General features: G+C 40.0%; 1 protein-coding gene across 2 annotated transcripts; it reads right to left on the minus strand.

Annotated features, from left to right (window-relative positions):
* Window positions 1–5,106: 5,106 nt before the first annotated feature.
* LOC119495488 (keratin, type I cytoskeletal 18-like) lies at window positions 5,107–9,227 on the minus strand. 2 transcript variants are annotated; one of them, XR_005208506.1, is made up of 7 exons: window positions 8,663–9,227; window positions 7,300–7,382; window positions 6,867–7,023; window positions 6,159–6,323; window positions 5,948–6,073; window positions 5,531–5,811; window positions 5,107–5,402 (listed from the first exon to the last, which is right to left on the minus strand). XR_005208506.1 is itself a non-coding variant. In XM_037782034.1 (7 exons), exons 1-7 carry the CDS (start codon window positions 9,128–9,130, stop codon window positions 5,363–5,365), a joined length of 1,260 nt encoding a protein of 419 aa, XP_037637962.1. In that variant the 5' UTR covers window positions 9,131–9,227; the 3' UTR covers window positions 5,107–5,362. The 2 variants fall into 2 exon arrangements, 1 of the variants encoding a protein (XP_037637962.1); XM_037782034.1 differs by having other exon boundaries at window positions 5,591–5,811.
* Between the last annotated feature and the right edge of the window lie 5,881 nt (window positions 9,228–15,108).

Genomic DNA, 15,108 nt, shown 5'->3' on the forward strand with positions numbered 1-15,108 from the left:
TTTTTTTTTTTTTGTCATATTTAGTGACATAACTAACTTTAGCTGTAACTCTCAGTGTTGTTCATTTATTTACACTGCACTATACTCATTTTTAACAGTCTCTTCTGCACTATATCCTCCTGGGAACCGAGTTAAAAAAAAGTGTCTTCCAATTACTTTTTTTTGTGATTTCCTTCCTAGTTAGGGTTAAAAAGAAAATCTTAACAATTTAGGCTTGTTAAACTTTATTTTTATTGTCCATTGTAGTGGACTACAGGACTATTTCAGTGTGAAAAGACAAACAAAAAATGAACAGATTATGGCTGTAGAGTGATATTAAACCAAGAATACATTCAAATTGATTAAAAAAAAAACACATGGCACATCACTGGAAAGCCTAGGATGTCCTCTTTACAATACACCAGGGATTGATAGAGTAGGAAAAAAGAGTAAGAGGATGTGCATGTAGACAAAATGTCCACTACAGAGGACACATGTCAATGGGCTGGGATATTCCACAGCTGTTACCCTGCACTATATTCAGTTTTAACAGTTTTCTTCATCTCCTTGTATTTTTATATCTGGTATATTTTTTTGTACTTTATACTTTGCATTACTAACTTTTTTACTGCCTTTTTACTAACATGCTTTGCACTGTGGTACTGTGATGCTGGAAACTTGAATTTTCCTTGCGATCAATAAAGTTACTATCTATCTATCTATCTATCTATCTATCTATCTATCTATCTATCTATCTATCTATCTATCTATCTTTTATAGTAGTCTCAAAATCTTTGAACCAAAAATCTCTGCAGCTTTAAATGTTCATATTTATCAGAATCATTATCAGCTTTATTGCCATTTGCTGGGGTGGATTAATGCACAGGCTGGTCTAGGCTGCAGCCTAGGGGCCCCATGTTTGCAAGGGCCCCGGATTGGCCAGAATATTTTTAATCATTTAAATTAAAGAACAACCATGACCCCTATTGGCCCATAAACATTTTTTTTTTTACAAATTACGCAGCTGATTCGTCACTGCTGCAGGACAGAATAGCGGCAATATCATCACAGAGCACAAAAACCAAAAGCTGAAAGAACACCGTGTCCAAGATCTACTAAAGAAAATCCCTAAATTGCTAGATATTTCAAGGCTTAACGGCTGTCTCAATGTGTGTGTGCATGCTCTCTGAGTGTTTACCTGTGGGCTGTGTAACATTCCTAGCACACTTTTACACATGGCATGATGAGAAGGGGGCCCCACACAAAGAGTAGCCTAGGGGTCCCTGACCACCTTAATCTGCACTGACCATTTGACTCTGTTGTTTTTCATTACTCTCAGTGTACTTACACAGAAAAAGACATAACAGCTAAATAAAGAATAGACAGGACTATTATGTTCATGCGTGAAAAAATAGGTGTAGCTTGTAAATATAGGCAATAAAAAGCACAAATGACCACCAACAAAAATAAAATAAACACACTATATACAAGTCAATTGTTTTTTGTAAGTTGTAATGTAAATCATACAAATAGGTTAGTGCAAATAAATACATACTGAATGGATATACATGGAATGGTATGTCTACAGTATGTGCATATATGTCTACAGTAGGCCTATTTACAGTGTGCAGGATATACTGTATATTGACAGTGAATGATGATATGTATGTGTGCATTGTAAACTGTAAAAAATATAATTTATAATGAAAGAATGTGGATGTTTTGGTGTCACTTATTGACAGTGTTTGCAGTGGTGTAGTGGAGGATATACACGGATATATTGGGAATGCAAACCTCTTTTTCTGATGGTTAACAGCACCTATCAGCAAAAATGCCACTGGAATATATAAGAGAGTATTCTCACTTCGTCCACAGTAACCTACTATCCATCTACCACCTCATCAACGACCACTACACCACTGACTGATTTAAGTGTTCATCAGAGTGATGTCCCGAGGGATAATGTTCTTTTGTCTGGTCGTTCTGGCGTACAGTGCTCTGTAGCGCCTACCAGAGGAGAGAAGTTGGAACAGGTTGTGTCTAGGGTGTGAAAGGGTCCGCAGTGCTCATTTTTCTGACTCTGGAGGAGTATAGCTATAAGTCCTGGATGGACTGCAGGTTGGCACCAGTGATTTTCTCTGCAGTCCTGACTGTCCGTTGTAGTTTGTTCCTGTCCTGTCCTGTTTGGTGGCTGATCCAAACCCACACAGTGACGGACACAGTGGTGGAATGTAACTTACATTTACTGTACTTAAGTACAATTTTGACATACTTGTACTTTACTTGAGTATTTCCATTTTATGCTACTTTATACTTCTACACCTCTACATTTCACAGGTGTACTTTTTACTCCACTGCATTTATCTGACATCTGTAGATACCAGCATACATTTTACATGAAAAACACGTTCTGCTTAAATGATATGATGCAGTACTATACTAATAATACAACCGGTAGTATACAGAGTATCTAAAATTGTCTCCACGTTGACAAACTACAACATTAAAATGCTCTTACATGTATTTGTTAAAGATAAAATAGAATATTCTATAACATTGTGAAAGGAGCCATTCTGCATACTTTTACTTTTGATACATTAAGTACATTTTGCTGATAATACCTCTGCATTTTTACTTAAGTAATATTTTTAATTTAGGTCTTACGTATACTTGTAATAGCATGTTTTTAGACAATGGTATTTCTATGTTTACTTAAGTGAAAAATCTGAATACTTCTTCCACCACTGGATAGACGTTCAGAGACCAGACTGGATTATTGCAGTGTAGAATTGTATCAGCAGCTCCTGAGGCAGGTTGAACTTTCTGAGCTGGGGCAGGAAGTACATCATCTGCTGGGTCTTTTTCTTGATGGGCGCCCACTTTAGGTCCTGCGAGATGGTGGATCCCAGAAATCTGAAGGTTTCTTTCCACAGCAGACACAGTGCTGTTCAGTATGGAGATGAGGGGCAGTGTTGGAGGGGGGGGGGGGGGGGGGGGGGGGGGGGGGGGGTCCTTCAGAAGTCGACTGTCATCTCCACAGTTTTGAGCGTGTTCAGCTCCAGGTTGTATACTCCTCGTAAAAATGAGTGGTGAAATGATGAATTATGTGATTTAAAATCTTACAAGGCTAAGCCCAAACCTCGGTACTGTATATGTGTATTGAGGCATATTAAAGACACCCTTTCACACTGTTATATCATTATATTACTGGACTAATGCTTTAATGTGTGAGCAACATTTTGTTATAGCCGGTGATAGGCTACTGTTGCATAGTTAATCTATAACAATGCATCATATTTTTTCAATTCAATTCAAGAACTTTATTGTCAACGATGTTGTGTTTGCCCTCAAATGGTGCATTGTATTAAAAAAGACTACACATAAAAGGAATAAATAAGGCATGAATGAGAGAAAATATTAGTAATAAATATCAGCAATAAAAAGTGTGGAATCATGAGCAAGATAGATATAAAAATAATATGAGTATAATCAAATAACAATAAAATACAATTGTGTTTTTTTTATGTAAAATCATTACCTGAAAACTAGTAACCAGCGTACAGCTGTCAAATGAATGCAGTGGAGTAAAAAGATACAATTCTTCCTCTGAAATGTAAGTAGAAAGTAGCTTTACATAGAAATACTCAACTAAAGTACAAGAACCTGAAAAGTGTAGCGATACTTTAGTTACTTTCCACTGATGAGTATGTGTGTTTTGTTTTTCTTTTTTAAATAACTGGATAAGAACATGATTAAAAAGGATTAAATTATTCAAATTTTGAATTTAGGAGAGTATTTAAAGGGAGTTAACAAAAATTTAGGTTTGCACTGCATTTCGAATTACATTCTTCATATTATAAACCAGCTGAAGACAAGAGGAGTTGATTGAAACCAACCCAGAGCTAAAAGGCCAGTTAATTTTGTACTTTTGTCATTCTACCAGAAACCTGATTTTAATGGAAAGATAATATCAACAAAACAGATATATAAGGTGTCTCCTGGCTTGTTTCGACCTTCTGCTGCCCCCCAGTGGCCAAACATCAATTAAGACAGCTTTAAGCACCCGAAGGTGTGCATGGAGGACTGAACAAATGTTGGGCCTCATTCACCAATATCTTCCTAAGTTTCTTCTTAAATTTGTTCTTGAGAAAGGTTCTAAGATACGTCTATGTCAGATTCATGACATGTTGTTAAACCGCAGAGTTATTCGTACCTGTATTCTTACGATGATGAATCCCATTGTCTTCGCAAATTGAAGGCATGTGCCAGTTGAATTAGCAGGTAAACGCCGCGCCAATCCCCATAAAATGGCATGAGACTGCAAGACCGTGTGCACACAGAAATTGAAATGCCCATGCAAAAGTCTACAGAGGGTGGAGCACAGCACTCCAAAGGTTAAAAAAAACTTAAATAGTTCTGAGGTGGAGGTAGTTCTGCAGGAAGTGAACGCCAAACAAGCTGTCATATTTAACAGCGTCAGTAGTGGATATACAATAACACAAGGAAAGATGCATGGGATGCTATTACTTGTTAAGTGTTGAAGTGTTAGAATAGTGTTTATTTATAGTAGTAAAAATAATTATAAAAATATTATAAATGAGAAAAAATGTTATTGTAATTTAAATCCCATATTATACAACTATAGAATTGAAGAAAAATATATATATATTTTTCACATGTCAGCACTCAAATGTGTGTAATTGGGCTCTTGAGTGTGCCTAGATTATGTTCTTAACAAATCCCAAATAGGGAAACATTGGTGAATATCATAATCTGTGTGAAAACTGCATAAGTGGGTTTTAAGAAGAAATTTCTTTATAAGAACGGTTGGTGAATGAGGCTCAATAATACTAGCATTATTTCATTAATATGAATTATTACTAATTAATTATTTTCCTAATTAAGCCAGCAATAAAATCATGTCATATGTCAGACATTAATTTTTTTGGGGTGTGGCTGTTTTGTCAACAGAAGCTATATAATTATCTGTTAGTTAAAATCATGTAATTCATTTAGACTTTGTTTTTCAATCAACTAGGACTATGATGCAATTAATATGACAAAAACTAAACATAACATACACATTCTTATATGTAACATAACAAATGCACAAGAGAGAGCCATGACTGTGTGTCAACATGTGGTTTTATTCATTTTTATTTTGCTTTCAGGTCAGGCAACGGTTGCTTTTCAAATAGCCTGCCTGTTTCACTGCGGTGCCTTTACTCAGAATTGCTTAACTCATTTATGGCTTACACAGAATGTGGTTTTGGTTCAAAACTGGCTTTAGCTGATTGGACCAGCATGGAATGTTTTCCATAATGAATAGTTGTGGCTTTTTCTGCTTTCGATGTTGGGATGGACCCAGATTCTTTGTTCCAAATTAGCTTGTGGCTGCCAGCTCACCCAGGGCATCCTGGAGCCTGTACAAAACACAAATGAAACAGTTTCCAAAATATTCATGTTGAACTGTGAACTGACTGCCTCACTTTATGATGTAGTTGTGCTTGACCATGCAAACTGTGATACCAAGGTATTTTTTTGTATTCACCTCCACCACCATCAACACCTTGCTTGGATCTGTTTCTTTTCTCCAACACCTAACTCTTACTTGAAGTCATCACCATCCAGCAGGCTCTTGTAAGTGGCAATCTCGGCTTCCAGTTTCATCTTCATGTTGAGCAGCGCCTCGTAGTCTTGGGTCTGCTGCTGGATGTTTGCACGCAAGTTGGTCAGCTCCTCCTCCAGGCGCATAATGATGGTGTTGTACCTCTCCATTTCCATGTTGTTTCGGTGCTCTGTGTTGCGTAGTGTGTCCTCTAAGGAGGCTCTCTGATAAAGGATTGAAAAGGAGGAATCAGATGTCTGCCAAAGAGGATTTTAGACAAGTCTAATTTGGGAAAACATGCAAAACGTTATGTAACGGTCATGATATTTTAAAGAAAAAAGAAAATATATGCATGCTTACTAAGCTCTGTTGTGATGCAAGTTCAATTTCCAGGGTCTGTAACTGTCTGGATAGGTCACTCTTCTCCGTTTGGGCTCCCTGGAGAGCTTCTGTGTTCTGCGATACCTCCACCTGCACATCTGCAATCTGAAAGGGAGAGGGGTAAAAGGGTGTTAGCGAACAAACAAAATAGTTGCTGCAAATAATTATCCCTTTTCTAACACTGCATCACCTGATTTTCATGCCACCGTTTGAGGTCTTCTGCGTTCTTCACGGCGATCTTCTCATAGTTGCCCCTCACGTCCTGCATGACCTGGGCCAGGTCCTGACCTTTGGGAGCGTCAACGTCCACTTGCACGCCTGACTGCGAGATCTGATTCCTCAGCTCCATCACTTCCTATAGGACCGACAGAAAGAGAGAAATGAACAAACATATTCATGGCGCGTGACTTGCGAGCAGTGGGCAATGTCCAGGTCTGAAAAGTGAAGCCAATGAGGAAGTGCCTTAATCTTGCATTCTTTCTGATAGCCAGCAGGGGGCGACTCCTCTGGTTGCAAAAAGAAGTCAGATTGTATAGAAGTCTATGAGGAAATGAGCCTACTTCTCACTTGATTTATTACCTCAGTAAACATCATAAACATGAGTTTATGGTCTCAATTGCTAGTTTCAAGTCTTCTTCAATACAGCATGATTTTCATTTAGTAAATTATGGTCCCATTTAGAATCAAATAGACCATAAAGCAGGGTATGCTTTAGGGCGTGGCTACCTTGTGATTGACAGGTCGCTACCACGGCGTTGTCCGGTCTGGGAGTTGTCCGTGTTTTCATCTTACAACTTTAACATCTAACAACTTTCACTTCTTATATACAGTCTATGCTTGTGAGCCACTGCTCCAATAGTAAAGTGTGATGATTAATCTGGATGCACTGTGAACTCACGTTCTCATGGTTCTTCTTCAGGAAGGCGAGCTCCTCCCTCACGTTCTCAATCTCACTCTCGATGTTCATCCTGGTCATGTTGGTGTCATCTATGACTCTCTTCAGCCCAGCGATATCGGCCTCCACAGACTGGCGGATTGCCATCTCATTGTCGAACCTGTAGGAGTGCACAGACACATACGGTCATTCACTCTGTACTGTATTGTGTAAAGTTACGAAACGGCATGACTGAAGTGTCAAAGAAGTGTTTCAGACACAAACCTGTTCTACATAATAGGCCACATGCTCTGCACATACAAACTCTGCATGGGCTTCCATTTGAAAAGTCTATAATATCGTTTGACACCAAAGCATATCTTCCTTCAAACATGATGTACGATCTTAATATCTAAAAAGCATAAATAACTCTGAAATTCAATTTAAAACAACATACTTCACTTTGAAGTCGTCAGCAGCAAGACGGGCATTGTCGATCTGGAGCACAAAGCGAGCGTTCTCCAAAATCTTATCGAAGATCTGGACAGAAAAAAGAATATAAGCCAAAAGAAAGTTTTCATGGTTATAAAGAACACAGTTGTTTCACCAGAAGCCTCTTCCTCCAATGCTTCAATCATCATGTGCTATGAGATGGCAGTGATTCACACAGCCACAGTATATGAACATATGATTTGAATCACTATTTCCCTTATGAAACAATAGAAACCCCAGAGTCAGATTACATTGAATCCATGGTAACAGTTAGTGAAAAGAGGAACCACAAACTGAAGGACAGGAAAAGAGGATGTTCCTGTGCCAGAACTGAATCTGGTTTGTTTTAGCATTGTTGGAAACATGGATTTCCTGTTTGAATAACTCATACAGAGAGGATTTTTTTCTCTCTAATTCTCACACAGCTGCACTGTCTCCGTCTGTCTTTGTCTTTGTATATATCGCTCGATGTGTTTATGTGTGCATAGAATGAAAAATTCTTTGTGCGTGAGTGTGTTTGTGGGTTTGTGTGTAAACTGCCTCAGAGGAAAAGGGGAAATACTTGTGCCTTTATGTGTCCAGAAAGACAAAGTGCCTCCATCAATGTGTCATTATGTGACACTGAAGATTTGGAGTCTGCAGAGGAATGTGACATTTGACTCTACACAGTGGGGGCTGATTGTTACGCTCACACGCATCTGTGTGCACACTCACACTCAGTCCGAGATCCTTTGTGTGTGTGTGTTTTTACCACACATCTGTTTCACATTGGGGCCCTCCTCCTACACCAAAGAATGCTTGTAGAGTCGCCATTTGCAAGAAGCAGGGCCATTTGGAAAGGCTTTTGTGTGGCAGAGGTTTGTTTGAGAGCTTGAGAACTTGAGAACCCGCGTGTTGGTGAATCATCAGAGGAAGTTCTGGACACTTAAAACGAGTTTTATGGGGGAGGGTTTAGAGCCTTAGAGCAACCACACCCTTCATTCTCTTTTGAAATTTGATAACTTACAAAGGAAATGCTGCCCGTCCCAGGATCAGTGTTCTCAATCCTTATTTGCAACGTTAGGCAATGAATAAATAATCAATACACTGATAAAACTTACTGACACAAGTAGGTCTACATTTGAAACTTTGATTGGGAAGATGAGTGCCATCACATGCACTCATTGATTCAATAGTAGAGGCCCCATCAAGTATTTAAACACTCATATCTTTTACAACCCTCATTGTCTGTCTCACCTCGCTGTATCAAAGACCAACAACCACAACTTCCCACATTTCCAACTTCCCCCTTTTTCATCTCCATGATCATCATTCATTGTCATGCTTACCTGTCTGCGTAGGTCCTCGATGATGGGTTCGTACTTGCTGTAGTCTCTCGAGCTGGGCCCTCCCTTCTCCATAGCCTCCATGATCTTCATCTCCAGCTCCTGGTTGGCCTGTTCCAGGTTCCTCACCGTCTCCAGGTAGTTGGCCAGGCGGTCGTTCAGGTTCTGCATGGCTCCCCTCTCGTTGCCAATGATCCCAGCACCGGCACCGCCACCACCACCAGCCTTGGATGCACCGGCACCACCAAAACCTGAGCCCATACCACCACCCATACCACCACCCATACCACCACCCATTCCACTGCTCAGCTTGAAGGAAGATGAAGAGGTCATAGGGGCACCAGACCGCAGGGACGGTGAGGCCACAGAGGAGATGCGGGAGCCATATCCTCCAGCACCGCCAGAAATGCTGAAAGCACGGTGCTGGGGCTGGGAGCGGGTCTGCATCACGCTGGATCTTTTGAAGCTCATTGTGGAGAAGTTTTAGGCACCGCAGAGAATGAAGTGAAAAATGAGATGTGGAGACACACTGCTGGGCGGCTTAAAAAGTGACGCTGGCAGGGGGAAGTTGGGAACTTATACTCCTGCTTCTCTCATGCAATCACAGCTGGTCTCTCAGACCCTGCCCACTTCAGCATCGCCCCAGTCTCCCTTTCCTGCTCCCCCTCCCTGCTCTCTCATTCACCCACATGTTCCCTCTTTTTTTAACCGACAATGTATTTTCTGTCTCCAAGGAAATGTGTGAGCAATTTTTCTGTTGTGAAAACACATTTACGTTTGAACAACCTGAGCTAATTTATTTAATTAAACTATAAAGAGATCACATAAACCAGAGTTAACAACAAAAGAAAGAAGGTGGTATAAAAAGACATGTTGTCCATGCAGGGTAAAGTACATGCGCTAACGGAGAAGGCTGGAATAGAGTTAAAACTAAAAGTTAAAGGGTTGAATATTCGTTTCAAAATGAGGTTTACTTTGTAAGCAAACAAAATTCCTTTGGTTTGCCCATAAAAGGCAGAATGTCTACCATTTGCTGCATAGTTTCTAAGTTAGTGGTCAGCCATGACCCAAAATAAATAGATTTTGACGACCTTCCTATCTAGACTAAACTGAACGAGAGATACGGTGCAGCTGCAGCACTGATTGCTAAAACAGAGCAACAGGGGGGAACTATATTTCTTTTCTGGCTTCTACTCTTAAAGAGCTAAATGAATCACTGGAAATGAATGTTTATCAGAATAGCTGCAGTCAGAAAACTGAACTGATTTACTGATAAACAACAGTTGCCAATGGCATTTCAATTCAGACAATATACTGTAAAAGGAAACCTAAGAACGCCCAAGCTTCATATACACCCTGAAGACCCGAGAAGAGATAAGATGCCTGAAGAACAAAAGTAAGCCAATAGCACATTGTTCAGAACACAATCAAAAGGTAAGAAAAGCTGCCCTCATTCACCAATCATACTATAGGTGATCAAATCAGCTCTGTCTATTATCTTTGAAGCCTTATCCTGGTGTGTCGAGACCTTTGATATCTCAGTACGAAAAGTGCTCTTTTTGCATTAATCCTGTGTGAATCACAGGAAAAAAAACAACATAGAATCACAAGACCGTTCAACGTATAATCACGATTAATGTTACTGTCACTCATTTCAAAGTAAATGTGTTTTATTTTTGCATCAAAGTGACTAAATAAATGCCATGGTGCCATACTGTCCCTGGGAACTAAATTATATACAATTGGCATGAAACACTATCCAAAAAAGGGATAATTTTCCTAAATACCAAGCTGTAACATGCATTGTTCTGGCAGGACCTTGGAAAGGCTCATATAAGTTTAATTAGGGCTAAAGTTGTGGTCAGAGCGGATCTTCACACTGGGCCCCAGAGAGCTGGATAACAAAACCTAATGAACCACCCCAGGGGAATCTGGCAAAGTCTCAAACACCCTCCTGAGCTTCATACAACCTAGTTCTTTTCTTTCCTGATCTTACCTCACCTTCACGGTCGATCAAGTTTCAGTGTTTCTCACACTTCACTCCAGCCCCTCGCTGTTCATTTATTCACTGCTCTCTTTTAGCAGTACTCAATAAGAAGGGAAAAGCAGCACATACTAGAGGGAAGCAAAAAGCAAAGGAAACACTGATGAATCCAGCCCGTGACGAGGACAGGCAGATATAAAGAGGAACGATGAATTAAATCAGCATGACTCATAACTCATGACAGCGTCTCCGCCGTTGTGTTTGTTTGAATGTGTGTTGGCAACATTATGCCTCGCCCGCCAGGACAGCAAAAAAAACAAGAAATTGACAAATAGCAACAGGAACATACCTTGACCAATAGTTCTATTTAACATTTCTTGTAAATTGCACATTTGTCGCACATATCCTGCTTTTAATTGAAGATATTTTGTGTCCCTATGAGGACTTTTTTTCCGTGAATGATAACTTTTTTCCCTCACACGCGATGATCTTATCTGAATAGCACACCTCTTTCCCAGATAAGACAGGAAAAAAGCAGAGGAAAAGAGTAAAAGGCCGGAGTCTGTGAGTCATAGTCACACACAGCAGGAATCTGGAAACTACTAGAGGAGTTTTAGTGCTTCACGAATCTTGGACAACTCAGTTTATTACCGCTCTCAGCCTGGCGTGGCCTTGAATGAACTCCATTCCCCTCCCTCTTTCTCTTTGGTTTACTTTCGCCCAGCTGCAGTGCAGATTGTGAGCCCTCACATGCTTATATACAAACTCAAACAAATGTATTTGCATACATGCATATGCATGATTATGCATATGATTGTGGGCACCTTGACAGATGCACGAAGGAATGCGGACATGCATGTGAGTGATACACTCTCACACGCTCACTTTCCTACATCCTCCCTTCCTCTCTTGATCATCCGCTATTGACTCACACAAGATGATCAAAAGGCACAAAAAGAAGCATTTTGTTAATCTTTTTAATGTGTATCTATATTCAAGTTTTAAGGCCAGGATCGTCAACAAAGTGCAGGGGGTCACACATCAGAGGTTAGCGAAATGTGTCGACTAAGAGGCATTTTCTCTGTGGGATGTCATGTCCATTTCTAGCTCAAAGACTTTTCACAGGAAGACATAAAAGAAGCAGTGAGTTAGAACTGTTACAGCGGAGAGTCACCAATACCCCCATTTATCATGTGGTAACTTCACTACCTGATAGACTGTCTTTTAAAGATACGTATGAAGGAAATGTCTTATCTTTTGACACCTTTGAAAGCACGTTTAGTACCAGAACAAGCAAACAGCAGTATGCAATCATTTAAGACCAGCCCAGTGGTGGGAAGTAACGAAATACATTTACTCAAGTACTGTACTTAAGTACAAATTTCATGTAGGCTACTCGCAGCCTACTTTACTTTTTCCATTTTCTGCTACTTTATACTTCCACTCCACACATTTCAGAGGCACATATTGTACTTTTTAATCCACTATTTGATAACGAGGCAACTTTGTAGATTCGGATCAACCATATAATTAACAAATAAAATATGACACATTATTGTAAGATAAGATACAATATGTTAAGGAGGGAAATTCACAAGCTAGCTGTGTATAAAGTATGCCTATGCATTGAAATAGCTCCACCTTAACCAGCTGCAACATTACAGTGATGAGCACATTAATGCTTATAAATGATCCAATAATATAATGTACATATTTCTGAAATGGGCCATTCTTCATAAGGAGTACTTTTACTTTTGGTATTTAAAGTAGGCTATATTTTGATGCTATTAATTTTACACTTTTACAAAAGTAAAAGTTTTAACACAGGACTTTTACTTGTAACAGAGTATTTCTACCCTGTGGTATTGCTACTTTTACTTAAGTAAAAGGTCTGAATACTCCTTGCACCACTAGTTTAGCCTGTTGGCATGCTAACATTTGCATATTAGCACTAAATACAAAGTAGGCTTAGAATGGCTGTTTTGCAGGTATTTGCAAAATCATTTAAAATAGTTAATGGATCACCAAATTCATTCATCATTGAATTTATTCTCTAGGGCAGCGGTTCTCCACCAGGGGTCCGGGGACCCCTAGGGGGTATTTGAGGGAGTTCCAGGAGGTCCCCAGAAAAATGAGGAATAGTTTATCTTCACTATTTAATTCAGTGAGTAAGAGTCATATGAGTAATCTGATCATAGGTTTCACTTCCTCCATGGTTAACTCCTCAACTTTGACACCTATATAACTCTAGTCTTAATCATATATCTAACAACATAAATATTTTCAGATGGAGGTCCCTGAAGAGAAATCTCATCAAATGGGGGTTTGTGACCTAATGTGTATCAATTTAGGGGTCCTTGACACAAAAAGGTTTGAGAACCACTGCTCTATGGACCTTGACCTTAAGGTTTCTGGCCAAGCTAAAGGTCTATCTGTGTCCCAGAGATCTCGACAGAGTTACACATGCTTTTATTACCTCTCGGTTAGACTATTGTAATTCCTTGTATGTGGGTTTAGAACAGTCGTCTCTTCCCAAATGCAGCTGCTCGCTTTCTAACTGGAAAAAGTGATCACATATCACCAGTTCTGGCCTCCCTCCACTGGCTTCCTGTCCATTTCCGGATTCATTGTAAGATTTTATTGCTTGTTTTTAAGGCTTTAAATGGGCTGGCACCACCTTATCTATCAGAACTATTGCACCTTCATACTCCAGTTAGAGCACTGAGGTCGACCAATCAGATGCTCCTGGATGTCCCCAGAACTAGACTCAAAAACAGGGGCGACCGAGCCTCTGCGGTGGCCGCCCCTACTCTCTCTGGAACAGTTTACCTCTTCATATTAAAACTGCTCAGACCACAGAATCGTTTAAGTCGCTGCTGAAAGACTCACCTCTTCTCGCTGGCGTTTGATTAAGTTTATTTTCTGTTGTGCTGCTACTCTTTCTCTGCTGTTATGTGCACATTATGTTTATTGTTTTTCCTCTGTTCTTATTGTTGTTTGCTTTTTATTAATTTTTATCATGTACATATTCAGCACTTTGGTCAACTGCGGTTGTTTTTAAACGAGCTATACGAATAAAGTTTGACTTGACTATCCATAGCAAAATTCACAGAAATCCATCCAAAGGTTGTGAAGATATTTCACTCAGAATCACAAATGTCAACCTCATGGTGGCGCTAGAGGAAACATCAGGGGGAGACCAAAGTCAGTAGGCTTCATCCATGCAGGAATATGTACGTTTAAAACAAATTTCATGTTAATCCATTCAAACTTTGCTGGGATTTTTCCATCTGGGCTGACTAACACTGCCAACCCTAGAGTCATGCCTCTAGTGTGGTTACCAAATCAGCAACATCCTCCAGTATGGATCAAGTTTCATGCAGCAGATATAGCATAGTCAATGAGGAGCCGTGATGATAACATGTGACCACATCATGCCACTCCTCCTGTGAAAATGTCCTGGGCTGAAAACATACACTTCTATCTTCAGTCACCAGGGGGCACGAGTCTCAAAACAAACTAACCGACTGCACTGAGAGAAGAGTGAGGAGCCCACAGAACTGCATGTTCTGTACCTTTCTGCCTGACATGTTAATGTGTTCTCCCATTGTTAAACTCCATGCACCGTGTGTCGAAGTAGATTTCCTTCACGTGTGCACTGGAATCTCTGTTTGGACATGCATCACAGGGCGAGGCAGGAATTGACTTTCATAACTGATTTCACTGATAGTGGGTGCTTCTGATTACTGCAAAGTTCAATTTTAATACCACAACTGAAACCAACGCTATCTCATCTTTAAAACATTTAGGCTTTTATAATGTTTGTCTTTCCCTTTTAATTAGTTTTCTGCATTTCCCTGCTCTATTTGCACTACTTTTTCCTCAATTCCAGACTCTGATTTTGCATTGTTTATATTGTTCATAAAGCACTGCATGCAGCAAGTTCATTAAAACTACAGTGTGATGTAAAGATGCATGCAGGAGGGAAGTCATCCCCTTTGCTATGGCGTTCAGCCTGTTTAAGATTACTGTACCCCATCATGAATCCCAGCCCACATCTCAGTCAATCTGTCAATCATTGTGAAATAGGTTTGTTTCTTATCTCTGCTAATTGTCTTCTCGTACCCCCCACTCGCTCAGCTTTTCTCTCCACCACTCCTCTCTGTCTTGTAGCATGTACGTGTTTCTCTCAGCACATTCCTGACTTGATGTGTAATCTAGCAGCTTCATACAAACCAAAGCATCACCGGCCTCTTAAGGGACTTAAGGTCAGAGGGTGAGGTTGGCTTCTTAAGTTACCCTCTTACTCTCCTCATGCAAAAGAAATCAGGGGTTGTCTCATCTGGAGGAAGGAGATTTAATTTAATCATGTTTGAGTCATCAAACGTGAAATAAACACAGCTCCGTTCATCTGTTGGTGTAGCCTATTTGTCGGAGAGGCTGACTTAATGAAACAGCGCAAACT

Source organism: Sebastes umbrosus, chromosome 1 (assembly GCF_015220745.1).
Source record: "Sebastes umbrosus isolate fSebUmb1 chromosome 1, fSebUmb1.pri, whole genome shotgun sequence".
NCBI lineage: Eukaryota > Metazoa > Chordata > Actinopteri > Perciformes > Sebastidae > Sebastes > Sebastes umbrosus.

What these genes read in the sequence shown, in the direction of transcription:
- LOC119495488 (XM_037782034.1), bottom strand. Translation starts at nt 9,130, where the DNA reads ATGAGCTTCAAAAGATCCAGCGTGATGCAGACCCGCTCCCAGCCCCAG. An exon ending in GCTGACGACTTCAAAGTGAA is followed by an intron (nt 7,024 to 7,299) that starts GTATGTTGTTTT and finishes GCACTCCTACAG; the next exon opens with GTTCGACAATGAGATGGCAA. An exon ending in TTGCATCACAACAGAGCTTA is followed by an intron (nt 5,812 to 5,947) that starts GTAAGCATGCAT and finishes ATCCTTTATCAG; the next exon opens with AGAGCCTCCTTAGAGGACAC.